This window comes from Hypomesus transpacificus, chromosome 20, assembly GCF_021917145.1.
Source record: "Hypomesus transpacificus isolate Combined female chromosome 20, fHypTra1, whole genome shotgun sequence".
NCBI lineage: Eukaryota > Metazoa > Chordata > Actinopteri > Osmeriformes > Osmeridae > Hypomesus > Hypomesus transpacificus.
Genome location: NC_061079.1, coordinates 1,441,676 through 1,463,712, shown reverse-complemented (window position 1 = coordinate 1,463,712; position 22,037 = coordinate 1,441,676). Strand labels below are relative to the sequence as shown.

The 22,037-nt window shown below is 43.3% G+C and overlaps 1 protein-coding gene across 3 annotated transcripts in view; it reads right to left on the bottom strand.

Moving 5' to 3' along the window:
- ntm (neurotrimin) overlaps positions 1-22,037 on the bottom strand; it is a 180,424-nt gene that overhangs the window by 6,246 nt on the left and 152,141 nt on the right. For all 3 annotated transcript variants that reach the window (XM_047043335.1, XM_047043334.1, XM_047043336.1), the window contains 5 exons: positions 17,304-17,536; positions 8,703-8,828; positions 1,492-1,620; positions 849-969; positions 217-368 (listed from right to left, as the gene is read on the bottom strand). In XM_047043335.1, coding sequence (XP_046899291.1) covers positions 217-368; positions 849-969; positions 1,492-1,620; positions 8,703-8,828; positions 17,304-17,536 — 761 coding nt within the window. The remainder of the gene's footprint in view (positions 1-216; positions 369-848; positions 970-1,491; positions 1,621-8,702; positions 8,829-17,303; positions 17,537-22,037) is intronic.

Genomic DNA, 22,037 nt, shown 5'->3' with positions numbered 1-22,037 from the left:
GAATGTATCAATGGTCAGGCAAGTGTGGTCATTCTGATGTTGATGGTATCATCGATAACATCACCATCATAAATACCATTAGGGTAGGGTATATATGTTCTGAATACTTTGTATTCAAATACTGCTTGCAAAGTTAATACTGCTTATAATTGCCTTCTGTTATTTCTATAATACGCTTAGTGCCACTGCAGCAGGGCTGATAACACATGTACTCACCATACAAGAGAAACGTTGTGTTTGAGCTCCCCAGTGTGTTAATGGCGATGCAGGTGAAGTTGCCGTAATCTGACTCGGAGACATTGAAAAACATCAGTTTGGAGATTTGCCCTAAATCCTCGATGTCAATGCCATCAAAACCATTGAGAATCCTAAAAAGGGGACATAGAACAATTATTAAGTTCTTTATTCTGACATTTTTACGTGCAGTCAAGGAACGTTGGTATTTCCTTGCTGAAAGGAGTCCGGTAGGGATTTGTATTTATTCAGCTTGTAGAATATTTTATGAATCAGCATAGCATCAAGATACAGTGTACTGACTTTTTACTGGATTTCAGATTGTCTTTGACAACTTTCATCTTTTGATTAAATTAAGTGTTCACCAGATATGAGACCTTGTTATTCCATCTCATGGAATATCAAACCGACCATATTGAATTTATGATCAATTATCCAGGCCGATAGTATGTTACAGATTACTTGAGGACGTCTTTAAGGTCTTCCGCGATATCTAAACACGACCCACAACTGTACTCTGCAGTATCATCACACATTTGACGATGAAATGAACACACATGTACAGTCATCGAGCAGTCTTTAAGCAAAGACGCAAAACGAACACACCCAATTACCTTCTGTCATCTCTGTACCACTCAAAGCTCGCCTCGGGCATCGCATCAGCCTCACACTCCAAAACTCCTTTCTGGCCGAGAGTCACCCCAACATCTCTGCCCTCTGACACGCTGGGGGCATCTGGGAGAGCAGGAGGGCACAGGGGAGGGCACGGTTGTCAGAGCAACATGGATGTGAACGATAGGAAAGGGTCACTAAGAGGGTCAATGTGTCAAAGGAAAGGGAGAAGATGGCTGACGACAGGACATGGTTTGTACTCCCTTCAGTCTGTTGACAAAGTGCTGCGGTTCATCTGTTTTTGAATGCTTATGTATTTTTTTTATGTTTATGTATAATAGTCTTTTATGTAAGCTGTAGAGATGGATAACCTGGTACATGGTCTAAATCAGAGGATGTAGTGAAATAAATAAATCAAAAACATGTCTACTCTTCCAACGGTAAACATATATCATTTCGTTTGACTAAGCTTCTACTCTAAACAGACCTGTGATTATTAATGTATGACTAGTTACAATTACATACACTCACTTACGCGATTAAGATTCAAAACCGAAACCACAATCTGACTCGACTCCCTCCCTTGTATAAACGACAGAACCAGACATGACTGTACCCCACAGACAGGAAGCGAGGCTGACTCACAGTTCACCGTGATCTCCACGGTCTGGACGTCAGTGCCGATGTCGTTGACGGCCGTGCACTCGTATGTTCCGGCCTTCTGTCTGGTGATGGAGGGGATCTCCAGAACCTCCTCCTCCGACCCCAGGTCCCCTGAGGAGAGGTGAGGAGGGAGAAGTGAACGGGTTTTCCTGTACGTAATCAATAACATGTAGCGTATGTTAGATCTTTGGCCTCAACAATTGTTTCCTGGCTTATTTCCCACAGGAGAAGGAAACCAAAGAGTATTGGCCCATGCATCACCACTCATGTACCAGAATGGCAAACTGGGATCAAACGGCTTCAGAGACGATCATTTTTGCTAGCTTTGACAGCTTTTAACCAAGCCCAGATAATTAATTGATAAGCCAGCTACTTTAAGAAACAGGAAATCTTTTTCAGTGTCTGGCAGCTAACCAAGACAAAAGCTTAAGTCTCAATCAATTGCAGGTTAAACCGGAACATCTACAGTACAATGTTCTGTTGACGTGATGGATGACAAAGAACCAATCTCTGAAAGATAAGACTGTTCCTCTAGTTAAATTCCGGATTCTACAAATCTAAATAATACCTCAAGACGGTGTTCCCCCAAAGATCCATTCAGTTCCTTTGTGATTTGCTTTTATGGTTTTTCTTTTTAACACACAAAACAAACTCCACTCCTACACCCGCCGCGATTCAGCAACCTGACATTTCCAGAGAAAGACACGACTGTGTCTTTAGTGTGAGCGTTCCTGTACCCCTCTACTTCAACCATCATATCAGTGCCAACACACTTGTGTTTCTGCGTCACTTTCTCTCACATACAAAAAGTCTACTGACACATCCAGTCAACAAATCAAACACCAAAACCAAGAAAGGAAAGAAAGTGTGTACACTTTTCCCTTGTTTGATTTGAGCTTCGGGGGTAAAGCTAATCCTTTGTGTACAGCACTTAACGTCAAGTACGTGGGTATCCTTTCAGACAACATCAAGGGGGAACAGAAAACGTCCTCCTCCCCTGTGCCACGGATGACAGTAATAGAATGCGCACGTATTCACTTTGTCAGGTTTCCGAGCGACAGCGACTCGCACCTGGGAGAGGTCTTGATGAGAGGAGTCGCTGCAGAGCTCGCATCAGCTGACAGGAAGCATCGGGAGATCTCCGGAACACACAGGTGCTCGAGTCACCGCTCTCTCCGTCTCCCTCCCTCTCACTCCACTCTCCATCTCCCTCTCTCTCCGTCTCCCTCCATCTCACTCCACTCTCCATCTCCCTCTCTCTTCTCTTACTCCCCTCTCTCTCAGTCTCCCTCCCTCTCTCTTGTCCCTCTCTCCCCTCGCTCACCCCCTTCCTCGTTTTGTTCTTTCAAGGCTACTGTGTCAAATCCAGACACCCACTGCCTCTTTAAACTGGCGGTACTTCTTTTAGGAAGTATAAAGCCACCTGTTGCCCCTGGAGATTCTACGGGCAGGATGCCTGGTTCCACTCACAACAGAAGTTATTAAAATGTTTTTTATCAGCTATGCTGGTTATACAAATCTTTAGAAATGCCCACACAACTGGTTCAATGCACAAAATATGTTCATATAAATACAAGTATTTCTATGAACTCCACTATAGTATATATATATAACTATTGAGTTTGAATGAAACTATTATAGAAGGATATGATTAAGAAACGTTACATTTTGACTGTTGTTGCTTAGTTTTCCTGCAAGTTTCGAACAACAGGAGTTTGTTTGGGGTTAGTTAGAGGGAGGTATTTAGACATATAGAGGTGCACGACACCAAGTCTGACAACCACACACGTAACAGCTAATATACCAGCTTGTTAAGGTTGTGCTGCACAAGGTTTTAATGTAAAAACTACAAAATAAAAACACAAATAAAATAAAAGGAGCTAGTCGGGGCGATGAAATGTCAAGACCGGAAGAGGTGTTTACACCAAATCAATGTTCTCTGACGTTTTATTGCCAAGTGTATAAAAACCCAGCGCATGGCTGGAAGTGTCTCCCACAGCACTTTTTGTCTGGGAGGGGGGCAAAGCCAGGCGTCAGTTTGAAGCTGTATGGCTGCGGTCTTGCTTATTGCCCATGCTGGGCTTGTTTGCCCAACGCCCGCTGTGTCAGTAAAGCCAGTGAAAAGATGAGGGGAGGTGCCTGAGGGCACGAGTTGACCGTCGCAATCTTGCGCGTGGAGAGAGAACGACAGATCCCTCTCTCAGCCACAGCAGCGTTTACAAGACAAACACGTCAAGCTCTCGCACACGCGTACACAAACATACTCACCATCTCAAAGTGCTTAAGTATAAAAAAAAGTTTGTTATGCCTGAACAACCATGTTTATAAAAAAAAGTGGGAGAGAGAGAGAGACAGAGAGAGAGAGAGAGAGAGAGAGAGAGAGAGAGAGAGAGAGAGAGAGATGAAAAGAAGATAGGAGGCCACCAGGGACAGCAGAGAGAGGGAGGGAGGTGAAAAGAAGAGAGGAGGAGAAGGTTCCCCAGAGTACAGCCCAGCCCCCACTGGCCTCTCTGTGGGGTTTGGGGGCCAAGTATCGTAGCGCCCTGCCAACGGGACAGAGAGAGACGACAGTCAGAAAGGATGTAAAACAATAAAAATATGGAAAACGATAGGGAAATGTCTACACTGCATTCTCGTGTTCAAAGTTTAAGTCGTTTAACCTTTGATCCTGTTTTGTCCTCCATACATGGTGCACGCATGTCCTCAACACATGACCTCAACAATATACCATGTCTCCTTCACAAGAAAAACTGAACAAGCCTTTAGAGAGAACATCTCCAGATGACTTGGGGAGGTGTGGCACAGCTATTTACCCAATTATCTTGATAAAACTGTGAGAGGGAGGAGATATGAAAACCAGTGTGAGGAATTTAACGGATTGGAATTGCTTTCAGGTGGGATTTGGTGCAAACAAAGCCTGTTGCTTTTTTGTTCACAAGCTACCTCCTCTCACAGTGGCATTTCACAGAGGGGTTGCTGCAGGTGACAAATATGCAGATGTCGAATTTATACCGTCTTTTTTTCCCCCTCGGTTGGTTGTGAGCCTTGGAGATATAGCATTTTATAATGTGCTTTGAAGTCGCTGGTCTTCTTTGATGAAAACAAACAGAGAGGCACAAATATGGCTCGGGGTTCCAGCACTGAATGAGCTGTAATAAGACAGTACTGTAGCCATTCTTTATTTTACTTAGACGTCGCGACTGCGGAGAACTCGTTCTGACAGCCTCTCTTTGATTTAAACCCTTCACCATCAGCACGTCTTTTCGGAACTTACAATCCGATATGAAAACCATAGCTGTCACTAATGTTGGGGGGGGGGGGGGGAGGTCATATATTCTCAGAATTTTTTTGCTACATCGTGGGTTGCGATGAGGATGGTAAGAATGGAAAATTAATAACTATTCAACAAGTGAAACGAACTGTGTAACTTCTGACCTCTCTTCCGGTAACCAAGCATTTCTTGTCACTCACACTTATTTCTCCGTGTTGAGACAGGTGCATTCTCTCCTACATAGTTAGCAATCTTTGCTACTCTCAAGGCAACCATCTCTCTTTAACAGAAACTCCATATTTTTTCCCCATCCAACACAAAAGCTCAGGTAGATGTACTGCATCAGCTGTGCATTACATTCCTGACTAAACGCGCTATGGTTTGTGAACCTGTGGTGAAAACATTCAGGTATGTGAGCTGGCTATCTAGTCACTGCTTCCTCTGGATGGATGGGAGCTGGTTGTCTTTACAGACACATTTATCACATGCATTACATTGATCAAATCCACATTTCTTCTCCCTGACCATGACAAACCAAGGTCGCAAAGGTTTCTAGCGAATAAACTTTCTGGAAAACTCTCCTCCAAGAGAAACTAATCAAATGCCAGTGAGCTCCGCCAATTTACATTAAGCTCTCCGGCAATGCCAACAAAACGACTTCAATGAATATTTCCAATCAAGTGTGCCAACTCGATTCTGGTGGGATTCCACGGCGACCTACCCGTCATGTTTGTATATATTAATTTGAGGCGGATGTGACAGGGTTCCGCCTGGCTTCCAGACCTTGACACACGTGGCAGTCAGGTAGCGGAGCAGGGGGAGACGGGTGGATCTCCTCTGATCCAGAACCAGCCTCTGAGCGGTCTATCTGGGATGCAGCCGGCAGCAGCAGGACTGCACGAGAGCCCAGCCAGGGGTATATCATGAGTCTTCACACTCACACACTCTCTCACACACACATACACATCTGATAGATCATAGCAACACACAAATACACACGCACCAGGCATGCGCACATGCCTGATACACAACCACAACACACACCATGCTCAAACTCCGCTCTACTGGCAAACATTTATTTATGTATTATTTTTTTTTCTCCCCTGCCACGCTGAAAGACCTTGTAATAACTGGACCTGCACAGACCTGCACCCCCCCCCCCCCCCCCCCCCCCAAGCTACTGGAGAGAAAACAGGTGAACAGGAACTGGTGTGGTGAGATTGCAGCTCTGAGTGTTGGCTGTGCTGAGTAGTATGTATACTTTTTGGCGGGGGGGGGTTATGAGATATCACAAATATCTGTTGTTAAAAGCATTTCTTACCCTGAAGTAAACCTCTGGATCCGTTCGTGCAATTCTATAGAGGAGGAAAGGATTCTATGTTGCAGGAGAGACTATTTATTTAGATTTGTCTTTGGTTCTGTATTTACCCTGTGACCTTAGTATTCTATAGGCCACCGCTGCTGTTTAGTTGGTTTTGATTTGAGCAGAGCAAAACTTTTCTTGAATTTCAAAAGCTTCTTTCAGTTGGGGATTGTAAAAATATATGAAAAATATTAATATACATGAGCAGTCTGTCAGAGCTTGTATTCTGATCGTGTAGAGCATTGAGAAAGAAAAATTAGATATTTTGATAAACGTGAAACCTCTGAAAGCGGTTTGATTTATATGGAAATGGTTTCCATTAGTTTTCCTGTTTTCTATTCAAATCCATTGCTTTTGATTTGGCAAACTATCAACTCCCAGGAAGAACAAACTACAACAAATCTAGAAGTTGTCTAATGTCCCCGAGTTGATTGGAACTGGAAATCATAAGGGAGTAGCAATGAGTGATTCCATGCTTTTGTTTTAAACCAGCGTGGTTTGTTGTTAATTCCCTACAAATGGTTGGATATTAACGTCATACCTATGATGGTTTGGGCATGTTTTCAAGTGGTTTGCACCTTAAACAATCTAAAACTTGTAATTCTATAGAAAAAAGGTCATGGATATTTGAATCACTAAATGCTGAAATTGATAAGGTACACTCATTTTACCATGACAGTGCAGAGCAACACATTGCTAAATCTCCTTCCTCACTGTCTCACATAGCGGCCTGTTATCATCCAGATTATGTAACAGCTCACCAAAGGATTCTTTTGACAGTGTGCATGAGTCAATCACTCCTAGAAAATTTAGCAAACAATGGTGGATGGAACCTCCAAACGTCTTAAGGTATGTAATAGAGAAAAATACTCTATTACATACATGGCTTTAAGGGCCTCCTTCTCCAACGGTTAAACACCAAGCAAGCTCAGATGAGAAGGATGAGCACAGGAGCAGTTAATGGAATTTTAATGGGACGCACTTGTCCACAAAGAACCCACAATGTCTTTACGGGGGATTTTAAAATACATTTGCTGTTTCTGATTCTCTTTATGCTGCATGTGTGGGCGAGAGATGAGACTATCGAAGTGAATAACTGAATAAGCAGCTTTTGGTAATTAGACAGAATGGTATCTACTTATTTGTTCAGCTGGAACACCAAGCGCTGGTATGCAAAAGGAGACAGGTTTGAACTCCCAGCTGTGGTGCTACACAGGTTTTCCAATAGCTGTAATCTCTTTTATCCACAAAAAGTGATCACCTGTAAACTTGGAATACATATATACGGAGGAGATGTATTTGGGAACAGTAAGTGGATGTTGTAAAATTACCTTGATCTAAATATTTAAACCTATGGAGAATTCAGTTAAATTCCAATATATCATTAATGTAAAACAACACACATGCAGCATGTTCTATTCTATGGTATTTCATGTAAAAAGAAAAAAATCAGTAGTCATGAAATAATAGTGATTTTTACAAACCCTTTGACTCCAACCAGGGTATTCGCAAGGCACTTATCAGGCTACGACTGGCGGTTTGCATTCTCTTGTGGATCAATAACATGTATTATCATCTACTGATTGACACAAAGTGAGATCGTAATTGCCTGGTAAACACATGCACGTCCTAGAATCTAGCTGAGGCAACCATTCTCTGTTGCCACGGGCACTGCTAGTGACAGTTGATCTTTTCAGCACGGGCCTGCACAATTACGGCATCTCCGCCAAAAAACACCCGTCGCTTTTACAAATGGAAGCCCTTCACAGGCGTCTCTTCCTCACTTATCTCCTTACAGACAGGGCAGTCACATCCTTGTCTTATTAACATTTCAATTCCCAGATGTTTGTAGGGACACAAAGGAGAGGGGGACTGCTGGCACACAACGGTCCTTTGGAGAGCGTTACTTGTTACAAATTCAAGACTCATTCAGCTGGTTAAGCGTGCGCATATCGGGAGGGGGACAGCCGTTCGTTTGTTTTCCACAGTCTTCCACGGAGATCAGGAAGTGTATTAAAATATATTGAATTTTCTGTTGAATAACAATCAACTCCAAGGTTGACATCATGGCTAAGCGTTCGTGTGTAACAGTTGTCTATGCTCTCAGATTTGAAGCACGTGAAATTTCCCAACAACAAACACTGCTCCTCAGCCACCGAAACATCTACTCAATTATCCAAATTAATTAGCCCAAACCCAGAGGTTAGTTTCTTCGCTTACATCTCATTACTCTGAAATAATGATTATGAGACAGGTAACGACAGGTAATGAGCTCTTTCAAAAGCAGAGTGATGCAGTTCACTGGAGGTCACTCATGTCGGCTGAGCAACATGAGAGGTGAACAAAGTATACAGTAGCAAACGGTACACAAGCAAGACAGACACTGGAAGGGGTGTGAGAGGTAATGAGGAGTGGGCAATAAAGGTTAAGTTGAAAGTAAGAGAGAGAATGTGTGTGTGTGTTTGGGTAAGGCGGGGCTAAGTAAAAGATGCAAGTTGGAGAAACAGTCAAGAGGACATTAGGTGGCTATCATGGGTTTGGCGTCGGGTTCAGTCCTACCTGAGGGAGAGATCAGCTTCCAGCTGAGAGACGGCTCCGGTTTCCCACCAGCTTGACACATCAGGGTGACGTCCGCGCCCTCGTTGACCACGAGATCCTTCGACAAGTTGATGATTTTGGGCGGCACTGTGGGAAAGAGATATACAAAATATACGGTCAGATACTAGGATAGACTGATCCTGGCACAACTGCTGTATAAGATTAATACAACACATCAAGAACGCTTCCAGAGAGCAGAGGGGTACAAAATACTTCTTTTCACTGGCATTCCTGTATACAGACTTCCTCTGACATACTGAGAGTTGAAGGTCAACGCTATTCTGCCTCAACCCAACCATCACCTCAATCAAAATATAACCGTGGCATAGGCTTGTTCACCTGGAGGGAATCTGGCTTATTAAACACTTCTTGCCTTCTTGTTGTTTTGGCCTGGGTGCACACTGTTACCCGCTAACCTGCGATACACTTGCAGATACACTGGCCTATATACAATGGCGCACCAAAATCAAATCATACAGTAATGAACTGCAGGCGTTTCAAGACAGAACTGAGATGTTATTACTTGCACAGCGTGACAGGAATCATACAGTCTGATGAGTCCTGATTTCCTCCTGACACCTTCATGTGAGATGAAACCAAGAGCTTTAACCCTTAACTGTCATCTTTAGGCTTAAAATAAGCCGGGGTCAGGTGGCTGAACGGTGAGGGAATCGGGCTAGTAATCAGAAGGTTGCCAGATCGATACCCAGCCGAGCCAAATGACGTTGTGTCCCTGGGAAAGGCACTTTACCCTACTTGCCTCGGGGGGAATGTCCCTGTACTTACTGTAAGTCGCTCTCTAAATGACTAAATGTAAATGTAAAATAAACGATTTCCTCTAAAGATCTGTAGAATTTAGTCAGAACAAGCCTTCTTGACAATACATTTTTCTTTCAACGTCAAACATTTAAACTTTTGATAACCTTATGGTATTGGAGAGGGGGGGGGGGGTAGAGAGACAAGCTATTTGTTATTCATCAAAACTTTATCGGGGGCCAAAACAGTGTTGTACTATTTATTTCCTTCCATGTCTTAGACTTGCTTTGGCGGTGGCTGGATGTGACTGAGAAATGTGACCCTGGTCGCCAAATGTGAACAAGGTTTATCCACACATTTCTGTCCACACATGTCAGCTTTCACTATAGATGCAACAACTTCAAAGATTCGCCTGCACAAAACACGGACACGTGCTGCAATTCTAAAAGATCAGAAAGCACAAATATCACCCAGTCCTTGAGCCCAATTTAAGTGATTTTGATGAAGTGTCCTGAGAGATGTTTTGGTTATGAAGCAAAACAAGGTGAACAATTTACAAACAATTTACTAATATTATTTGCAGTGTAAACTTGTTCGGTTGTTGGTACTTGTAAGTGAACATTTCCACAATTTCTGTGTTGCTTTGGATAAAAGCTTTGACTAAATGAATACAACTGTAGAAGGTCAATTCTTCAAAGGCATGTTCCATTTCTTTATCATGGATGGAGGTTTCACAAGAAGGACAGACTGGTCATTCACCCCAAACAGATTCCAACATGTACCGTTTCATCCCTATTGACAGCAAGGTGACTACCGAACAGAGATATATGCCTGCACATGTTTTGAAAGATGTGTATATATTTTTGTCCTCTAAATTAATGATTTCCATTTTTGATAGAGAAACCAACAATATAATTCTAATGGCAGCAGTAGCAATATCAAATTAACATGGATAACGTAGATTGCTGCAGTCCTTTTGAGTAAGCAGTTAAAGGGCTATGGCAAGGGTCTCATCCTTTGGTATATGTTATCCTTGCAGAGCAACTAAACAATAGACCACCGTATGTGGAGAAGTCTACAGTATCAGTTTATAAAACTTGAATGTGTCGGTAGACTGTATATGATATATATGGACGTGTGATCAGTTTTACCTAAAAGCTGAGGTCATAATTAGAATTTGTAAGCCTTTTGGAAGTGAAATGAATGAAAACGATTAAGTGTTGTAAGAGAAAACCTTGAGTCTGAAAAGAAATGCACATTCTGAGAAATTCAATTTCCAGTGTGCCAACATGAGCACATTGTGTTGTTCATGAAAGGTTTTTCAGACTTTCAGTAAAATAAGAAGCATATATCCAAGAATAAAGATGATAATACTCCAGATTCAGGATTCATGCAAAGAAGCCATGACAATGAAAACAAAGTGGAATACAAAAGTAGCTGTTAACTTTTCTTATCCTCCTCACATGCTGGGGTTATCAATGTGCATTCTTCTGGCCTAGCCACAAACTTCAATGAAGTTAACATTGAATAAATTCAACAACATCTTAATTTCCAGATTGCATTAGTATAACTTTACTCACATAGCATGTATATAAATAGTATATACTTCTAAAGTATTCTAAACATGATCCAACTGTAAATACATCAAATGCTATCCAACTGCAAATCAAACATTTGTAAACCACAATATCTGTCTTTCAAGCATCCATCATGTGCTTAAAGAGAAGAATGTGTGAAAGTTAACCATTATGAAATGTTGTTCTCTCTAGGTTCTCTCAGCCTGTCAGGTTGTGAAAAATGTTGCATTTTCAAAGCAACACGCATCCTATGAACTAGTCCTAACTGCTGCATTACTGTTTCAATCTTCTTATAGTCACATAGGACTTGTTTCGCAGGACTTTCTGACATAAATAATGTATTACATGTTAACATAATCCCTGTTTCTACCCTTATAAATGACAAAGCATCCACAAAGTTAATTATTTAGATGTTATGTTTGCTTATTTGTTATTTCCCGTTTGTGATTTTGACCTTAGGCCTTTTCCTAGAGGCAACAATTTTGGTATTTATGTTTGGGGAAATTGTAAACATATGTTTCCAATGTTTTAATCTAGTTTGCTTAAATATTCATGTTTGACTCTTGAGGACATTATCATAAAACAACACTAAAGGAGATTGAAGGTGCTAACTCGAATCATTCATCCCCTCCAAAATGAATTCAACAATGCAAAATAGCATTACAATCGCAGTTGACTTCAGTTTGTCAACAAACATCACTGAATCTATTGAGACAGACAATAGTTCAATTACTCCAAACATATTCAGCCTTTCAATGTAATTCTTCTATCTTTACCAACCACATTTTCCAGGCACGAGGATAACCATTCGTGTCTACAGAACCCATTTTTAAACCCAATAAAATGCTTACTGCAAAAGGCTTTTCCTTTTATATTGCAGTCTGTCACACTGCCAGAAAAACACCCTGCATAGTGGGTTACCACTAGATTGGTATTCCATTGCTGCCATATTAGGTAAAGCATGTTAAATTGCATTTTAATAGAGCTGTACCCTCCTATCACTTTGATGGGGTATTGCAAAGCTTCAAAGGCTTCCCAGAGTCAACAGGCTGCCATGATGAATTGAAATAATTTGCTATACAGTATGACTGGCTCGTTCTAAGACTGAGGATAGCAGTGGCTTTCTACACAGAGCTACAGGAGGAGAGATACAGTAATTACAGGAATTGAGATTTTCTAAAAACACCGTGTGGGTGCTTCCTGACATGATGAAGTGTATTCAGCAGTACATAATCTAATCAGATCGGGAGTCAGATGGCTAAGCGGTGAGGGAGTCGGGCTAGTAATCAGAATGTTGCCGGATCAATTGCCCGCTGTGGCAAATGACGTTGTGTCCTTGGGCAAGGCACTTCACCCTACTTGCCTCGGGGGGGAATGTCCCTGTACTTACTGTAAGTCGCTCTGGATAAGAGCGTCTGCTAAATGACTAAATGTAATCTTACAAGGGTGTATTAACTCCTGAACAGTCTGAAAAATGCTGGTTGGAACAGCTACATGACTGAACCGATAGCAATAAGTCGTTTCCATTCATTTACACCAATTACATAGTAGAAACTCCCCATTAAAACATGTCAGGAACTATTTCATTCACATTGTCATTATACTCAGTTTCAGCTCAAACTAGAAAAGAATAGACAAGGAACTACAAGAAAATCAACGCAATTATTCCTTTCTATAAATTAGACAATAGTGATCTCCAGCTGGCTAACGCTGTTTACATCTTGTGGAAATGTCAGATGATTTGACATTCAAATTATGACCTCTTGAAGGCATTGATTTACATGCAAATTTTGTAATCAGGCAATGCAGATTTGCTGCATGTAATCTGATGCAGTGTACCACCCACAGAAGACCAGTCTGGTTATGTCACAGAGCATGACACAGAAGTAACCCTACAGTTTTACCAACACTGCCTCTCAATGTCTATCTCACTGATGTATCTCAGACTTGACTTGTGAGAATGCAGCTTGCGTGGGAATAATACATGCACAATCCCAAATATAATCAATTCGTTCTCATCGTGAAAATGATCATTCAGCAAGTCAGAGCTTTGCATGTGTTATCTTACGTTACTAATTGCAATATTGTTGCAGATTTATTTAACAGAATATGCACTGGGAATTACTACTGGTACAGTTGAATTGTGATGCTCTTGATAATTACAATTCTATTAAGCTCTGATCTTGCGTTTCAAAAGTTGCTTGGGGTATAACTCTTTACCATTTACCCGGTGCCCCTAAATTATGTAAAAGTTCAGAATAACGAGGGTGAGACTCCTTTCAAGTTAAGACAGGGGAAGGTACCATGAGCTGCAAACATACGTAAAGGCAAGAAAATCTGAATCAAAATCAAATATGCAACTTCAAATTACTTCTAGACTTGCCACCTAAATGTGGATGTTAGCAGGTAGCCTACTGTACAGAACACAACAAAAAATATTTAGCTGGCTCCAATCCCCTGAGGAACATCCGAACTGCATCCACTCAAGGATACATTTCAAGTCTCCACATCTCAAATCATTGGCGAGTCTCTCTGGTGAGAAGAGCTAATTGTACCCTCCTCCAGGTTACTTCCGCCTAAGCTAACATGATCACGGCAGCGTATGTGTCCATGACAGCACACTGTCCCGGACCCATGCATCATCAGGAGAACTGCAAACACACCAAGGCCACCGCCAGCTCTCCTGTGCGATCAGCAGCGCAACGTTACCATTAAAAAGACACGTGACTACGTAACTGCCACTTACAGATCATCTGGTGCATACAATGATGTGCTTCTGGGTCATCTCCAAGGCAAATTTAAATGCCATCGCCAGATTCGAGCTTTCAACAGTAAATACATGTTTGAATACAGGACGCACGAGGTGTCTTTGATGTCTAAAACTAATTATGTTTCTCAGGTGATGCAACTGCTTGTCGTCTGACATGGAGATTCAGAGCGGAGACTGCTGCGCCTTGAGAAAGCTGCAAACTGTTAATCCGCTGCAACACCTCGAGCAGAAGCCTCAGCATGCAATCTTGTAAAACGATGACGACATCGATCACTGGAGACCTGGTGACGAGTCGGAACTAGAAGTTTCATTAAATGTGCTAACCTTGAAAGCATTAAAAGGTATAGGCAATGCAAAATGTCAGAGAGCACCAATGCCATCTCTGATTTGAGCTAGCGGCTTTAATTTACATGTAATTGAAACCAATTTGTGGATGGTCTATTTGCCAAGGCAAACATTGCATTCATTTAATTAAGGTAATGTATTTCTTTATTACAAAGATAATTGTTCTATAGTCAAAAGGACATGCAGCTTGATTAAAAGGCCTGGGAGGCACAGTATTTCAGACAGTTAGCATACAGGAAATGCAGAGCCAAATAATAAGGCATGATGTGGTAACGATAATCACTGACAGGTGTGTCATTTTGAAACACAAATTATCTCACTATAATATTATGATATTAAGTGACCAAGTTACTGTCATCCACCTGCAATCTGATGGGGAAAAACGACAGTGACGAATATTACTTGATGTGAAAGGCAATGCTTCGTTTGGTGGGTGGGAAGGTAGGCTACGCTCTTGCATGTTTCCAATTCTCTCCCGGAGAAAACGTGTTTTGTGTGTGGGTTGTAAACACTCAAGATGAGATGCCTCTGTCACCCTCTTATCAATAGAACCTGCTACAAGCTGCAAAGCAAGCTTCAATAAGATAGCAAATGATTTCATTCTTCACATCCTGTTTGCGAGAATAGTGTGAGGCGTGAGATGGTGGCTTGAGAACTCCAAACCGCTGTATGTCTGACCTTTTCTGCTGAAGTGTTCGGGCGTACTCCCAATCAACCGACTATTCTGTCTGCTTTGAGTTACCAAGGCAACATATACTTTTTGTATCTTTACAGGTTTTGTTTTGTCTTGGTTGAATGCTTAACTGTAGGCCTACGTAACTCATAGCCAAATGAAGGGGGGGAGAGTAAATGTAGGAACAGGCCTAGTTGGTAGCATGTCTTTTTCACTGTTAGCAACAAAGCAATCAAGAGGCTGTTAAATAACCAGGCCAACCCCCTGTTGGGGCAGTTCCACTCACCGCCGGGCTAACACGTGACTCTCTGTACTTTTTAATCTGTCTTTTAATTAGAATTAACAAAAAAGATATATATAAATAACCACACACTTGTCTGATAGGACCTCAGTCAATTAACCACACAATGATCTGAGGACTCCAAGATGACAGATTTAGATAAAGATCAGCGATGTTGTACAGGCCGATGATACAGTCTGTATGGGGCTTCGCTCTCACAGTATCTGATCAAGAGAAGGGAAACGTGCGAAATGTGTGTTATTGGCTGGAAATGGTATTCTCCTTTCTTGTTTGTGTACAAACCCTGAACCAACAAACTACACTCCACAACCTATAATCTACCAGAGATGGAAATGATTTATTTCATGATTAGTTATTTGCTGATAAGCTTAAGCTGGAAAGGAGCCCTAACGCCCACATATTAAGAGTCATCAGAACCCAAACGGTTGGCAAATACAGTGACACCATGCATTGGTTTATTATTTATTATTCGATGTTATTCAGAAGTAAAATAATCAGGTGTATGACAACATCTGTCAATTAGCTTGAATTTTTTTTTGTTTAACTTTCATTTTGATCACAGAACGAATCGAGGATCTTTTTATTATGAGTGACAGTGTCTCTGAAATGAAGCCATTTTGGTGTGGCACTCTGCGACAACATCAGCCCTGCAGAGAGAACACCCAACGACATAAAAAAACGAACAATCCCAGCTTTGTCTTCCAACTACCCCAAACGAACCATCGCCCACAGCGTCCAGAGCAAAGACAACAGCGCACTGCATTCATTTGACTTTCACTGTCGAGACACATGGGAATTTATGAATAGACAAGCCATTAAAAGAAGCTGGGTAGAAAATGTGCCTTAAGACACGGAGCACTATGGCCCCTCAGCAGCTTTGCAAAGCTCTGCCCTGTTCCGCCCCCACGCTCCGATACTCCGAAATGACAGCGTCATCAATCAAATTCACTCAGGATCCACTGATTACAAAAAACACAGCATCACTGAGGACCAATATCATTGGTCACCCCTAATCAGACTATTATCTACTTCATCAGAACATATGGCTCAGAAAATCCTGTAATTAGGTTCAGTGGATTGAGACATGGCCCTGTGCTGGTGAATTTAGTCTCAAAATTACATTTAAGAGTTTCACAGACCATGCAGTCATCCCCTAAGCCTAATAGAGAGAGACAGATATATATATATATATATAGAGAGAGAGACACGGACAGACAGAGCGACAGATAGAGAGAGACAGACAGACAGAGAGAGAGAAAGAGACAGACAGACAGACAGAGAGAGAGAAAGAGAGACAGACAGACAGACAGACAGACAGAGAGAGAGAGAGAGAGAGAGAGAGAGAGAGAGAGAGAGAGAGAGAGAGAGAGAGAGACAGACAGACAAACAGACAGACACCAGTGTTTCCCACACATAGACTAATTTGTGGCGGTGCGCCACAGAATCAACACCGGCCGCCACATATTGCGCTTCGTAAAACATTTTTTTTAACGCCATTTAGGTTAAAATGCGCAGCGTATTCGTTCAGCTGCATTTCCTTTTCCCTGCTCTCCCTCCGTCTCTCTGTCACTCATGCGTCTTTCTCACATATGCACACAGTCACAACACGTTAGCAACAATGCATACATACGCCGTTCTAGTAAGACCGACAGCTATATCAGCGAGCTTTCAGCATTAGTGCCGTAGCTAAAAGTCGAGGAAAGTTGAGGCTACTTTTTGCTAGGTACCTCGAAGGTTCCTCTTCGTTCTTTTGGTGAGAAGTCTCAGGAGCTAGCTACTTACCCGGCGTCATGGAGCCGACCAGTTAAATAGCTGTTTAGCACTAGCGTTGCTATACATGCATAATGCAGAAATGATATGTTAGTTGTTGTTAATTTTGTGAAGGTGTGAATCTTTTTGGATTAATATTTAATGTAACAAATTATTAACAAATTAACTGTGTAGCGAATTATTAACGAAGGAATTATTACGACCCCCCCCCCCCCCCCCTCCGGTCGGACAACCCTACCCCCCCCCCCCCCCCCCCCCCCCCCCCCCCCCCCCCACGCCCGCCACAACTAGATTTCTAATCTGTGGGAAACAATGAGACACACAGAGACAGACAGAGACAGACAGATGTCCCACGAGCGTGATTGTTTACCCAGCACGAGCACGTGCACCGACGTGGTCCGCGGCCGGCTGCTCGTCTGGACGGCGCACACGTACTGGCCCTCGTCGCTCGTGTCCACGTTCTCGATCTTGATGGTGAACTCCTCCTGGCTGAGGGTCACCAGGCTCACCCTGGGGTCCACAGACCACTTGTCCTCGCCCGCGTACAGGATGCTGGAGCGGTTGAGCCAGGCGGTGTGAGTGACCACGTCCCCCTGCGGACACCTGCGGACGGGGAGGACGAGGCACGGGTGAGTGGACAAGTCGAGTGGCGGGACGACCGCGAGAGAGATGAGGCGCTAAAAAACATTTACATTTGACATTTTTTGTCATTTAGCAGACGCTCTTATCCAGAGCGACTTACAGTAAGTACAGGGACATGCCCCCCGAGGCAAGTAGGGTGAAGTGCCTTGCCCAAGGACACAACGTCATATTGCACGACCGGGAATCGAACTAGCAACCTTCTGATTACTAGCTCGATTCCCTAACCGCTCAGCCACCTGACTCTCCTAAACAGCACCGGGAGTGCGGGAGGACCATGCAGCCTGAGGCTGCACCGCAGCCTGTCTGGGTTCGAATCCGGACTGGACCCTTTGCTGCATGTCTCCCCTTCACTCTCTCTCCCTGCCTTTCCTGTCACACACTCAAAACTGTCCAATAAAGCCTGGGAAATGCCATCCTTCTCCATTCCCCCAAATCATCTTTTTATTCAGAACACCGGACCAGAACAGTCAGACGGACGAAGGCCAATGTTAGAGAGTCTTTCCAGGACCATAAGCTCTCCAACACTGATCCAACAGCACAGCTTCTAACTCAGTCAAACCTCAACATTACATTACATTACGTCATTTAGCAGACACTCTTATCCAGAGCGACTCACAGTACAGGGACATTCCCCCCGAGGAAAGTAGGGTGAAACACCTTGCCCAAGGACACAACGTCAATTTGCAAACCAGGAATTGAACCGGCAACCTTCTGATTAATAGCCTGATTCCCTAACCGCTCAGCCATCTGAGGGGAACCGTTATTTACCCCTTAAAAAAAATACCAAACAAGTTTCTCACAGGGAAGCACTGCGTCATCAAACCATTAAAATCAAATGCAGGGAAATGATAAAGGGAACATTTGGTGTAAGGTGAGAGCCATCACAACTCTTGTCCATGGCATCTGTCACTTGCGCTCGGCTGGTGATGCAGTAGAGGGGGATAATAGTCTGCCAGGGGAATGTCTGGTGTCATGATGGAAAAAGAAGACAACAGCCTTTGTGTGTGTGTAAGCGTGTTTACGTGTAAGTATGTGTGTGTAGATGTGTGTGTGTCTAGGTGTGTGTGTAGATGTGTGTGTGTGTGATCGATAGGAGGTGGCATATCAGGGCTAGGGACCACACTGTGAAAGAGATGTCTGAAGAGTTAATATGCCACAGTAAACTTGTCATCGGAGGAGTCCAGACACATTGCATGTGCAGGGAACTGATGACACAATATTGAAATACATGTCTTGCATAATCTTGGTGTGTGACAGTGAAAATACTATGCAAGAGTACTCAGAATTTACATCACACAGAGTCTTCTCTGCTCCAAAAGGGACAATGTGTTCTTGGTTGACTCGCTTTGCAAAAAAAATCCAAAGGCTAATTATTTCCTCATGCTACTAATTACTTACAAATATTAATTACGTATCTAATGTAAATCCATGTACGGTGAACAAGCATGAAGCAAAGTGATTTTCAAACTTTGTCAGTGTGTCTGTAATGGTATTAGGAATCAGAGGACATTAAGAAAACCTACAAGGACAGTGCGTGTCCATGTTCCTGTGTGTGTGTGTGTGTGTATGGGTGTGTGTGTGTGTTTGATGTGTACACATCTGCCCATGCAAATTCAATCAATGGGTGACGTGACACTTTCTTGGAGGGGATCCCACAGAACACACACCCTCTCTGCTGATTGGCAGATGTGGTCCATCGCCTTTCCCTGTGTCCTCATTTGAGCCACGGTCCCTCAACGGGAAAATAACTTTCCCCAGAAGAGGCAAGCCTGTCCCCCTCAAGCCTGTCCCCCTTAAGCCTCTCCTCCACAAGCCTGTCCCCCACAAGCCTGTCCCCCTTAAGCCTCTCCTCCACAAGCCTGTCCGCCACAAGCCTGTCCCCCACAAGCCTGTCCCCCACAAGCCTGTTTCCCACAAGCCTGTCCCCCACAAACCTGTCCCCCACAAGCCTGTCCCCCACAAGCCTGTTTCCCACAAGCCTGTCCCCCACAAGCCTGACCCCCACAAGCCTGTCTCCCACAAGCCTGTCCCCCACAAGCCTGTCCCCCACAAGCCTGTCTCCCACAAGCCTGACCCCCACAAGCCTGTCCCCCACAAGCCTGTCCCCCACAAGCCTGACCCCCACAAGCCTGTCCCCCACAAGCCTGTCTCCCACAAGCCTGACCCCCACAAGCCTGTCCCCCACAAGCCTGTCTCCCACAAGCCTGTCCCCCACAAGCCTGTCTCCCACAAGCCTGTCCCCCACAAGCCTGTCCCCCACAAGCCTGACCCCCACAAGCCTGTCTCCCACAAGCCTGACCCCCACAAGCTTGTCCCCCTCAAGCCTGTCCCCCACATCTCCACATGTTCTACTATAAAGAACGCCATTATGGAACCATTCTCGGCGTCGCTGCACCCCTTGTGAGACCTATGGAGAACCATGTTAAATACGAATAAAGATGACTAATTTATCAGCCCAAAGTCCTTACCACCTTGTTAGCTGCAGCATGTGCTCTTCATAAACCCCACGACCCATATCCTGATGACTGCATGATGACTCTGGCCCGGTTCTGGTCCTCGAACTACTTTACTTCACATCCAGTAACCTACACCCTCCCGAGGGATTCCAGGTAAGTAAATTTAGCCGATCCAGCCCCCCCCCTTTTAGATGACAGAAGAAGTCGTCAAGGGCGCCCGTTACCAGGGGAACCGAAGAAGCCAATCCCCTCGATGTAACAGAACGGCATTAAAAGAGTGTTCTCCCACCGGAATGCCGGGTGTTATGATATACTGCAGGGCATCCGTCACCGAAACATTATAATACCTTTCTGATGTGCCGAGAACGCTGACTATTTTTACACTCCTGTTGGGGAAGAGCATGGGGGTGAACCTCCTACAGTGTGACAGATATGTCCCGAGTGACTGTTACCAAAAAGCCTCCACCAGGATTTGTGTCCGGTGAAACCCCGGGGGGGTGCGTAGCAGAGGGTGCAAAAAGTCCAAGGTTGCAAGCGAGAGCCTTACAGTGCATTAGGAAGTCCCCGAGGGAGTTAAGCCTCGTCTAAAAATAGAAATGATGTCACCTCAAGTCAACCGTTTGGTCCAAGTGCCTCGCATCCGAAGAATAATAATAATAATATATTTCGAGTTAAAACTGTTAGTTCTTCGTCTGGGAGTCGGAACATTTTACCAATAAGTAAGTAAGCTCACCAGGATCAGAGGTGAACAGACTGGGGGAGTTAAGCTGCATGATCTCAGCTGTTTCCCTTTGCCCTTCCATCACGTCCTTTGAGCAAAGGACAACTTTTGTGATCTGTGTCACCTTTAAAACATCGTTTTACCCTTTTCTTTATTTGCAGTGTGGGGACTCTTGGGTATAGAGGAAACGCACTGGAGTAAGGAAAGCCCTGGTATACTTTGGTGGTGTTGTTGTTGGCAAAAGCCCTGCTATTGGAAATGCTATGCAAGGTCGTCCGACTGAATGTACCCAAAACCCCTACAAATCCCCCAGAATGCAACATAAAGAAATGAATAAATATTTCATACCACAGTATTTCTTCTTATCTCTGTTGCACAGACTGCGAGCCAATTTAATCCAAATAAAATGTCAAACCTCTCAATGCCATGAAAGGGGATTCACAGATTCGAGCGGAGGATGTGAAAATTAAGCACTGGAATAAACAACTTCAACCTCTTTCACTTTGCACTCTGACGCAGTAGTGTGCATGTGTGTGTGTGTGTGGATCATTAAAAATACATGGTTGCTCTTGCTTCACAATTAGAAGGCTATGTGTAGAATTTGTTCACTGCGATGATTAATAGAGTTCATGTTTAATGCTTTCTTATCGTTTGGCTATGTCAGAAGCAATATTTATCTAGAAAAGACAAAGATGAATTTAGGTTGGTTAATATGTAGATAAAATGGTCTGCTCTCAACAGGAAGGCACAAAACCGTTTTTAATCTTATACATATTTTAGATTTGGCTGTTGGCGGTTCATGCTCATTCTTTTAAAACCTTTGTAAAGGTATTCTATATTTTGGGAAATACATGTTTTGACATGGGTGTAATTCTTTTTCCACAGTTTTAAATGCTTACAAATAGATACCATTATTATGACATGATTTCAGAAAACGTACTCGGGACTGCTTTTCAGTACAAGAGATGTGTATACAAAATAACACCTGTCAAATACATAAATCTCATCCAAGGAAGGTTTGCCCTAAAAGATACAACAATTACGATTTTTTGCAATAAAAAAAGTTCAAGTTTTGTTGGCTAAAAACGCGTTGTGTAAGCTAATGAGGTCCTTTGAGAGTTGTTTAGCTACAGACATGCCAGTGCTGGTGAAATGTCAACCGCTATATTTTGGAGCGGCCTGCTACTTTTCAGACTATTCTCTTCCTTTGCCTTCCTCCTCGCCTTGTTCTAACAATCAAACTCAAGCTGGAGGTCAAGGGTCAAGGACCGAACAATAATTATTT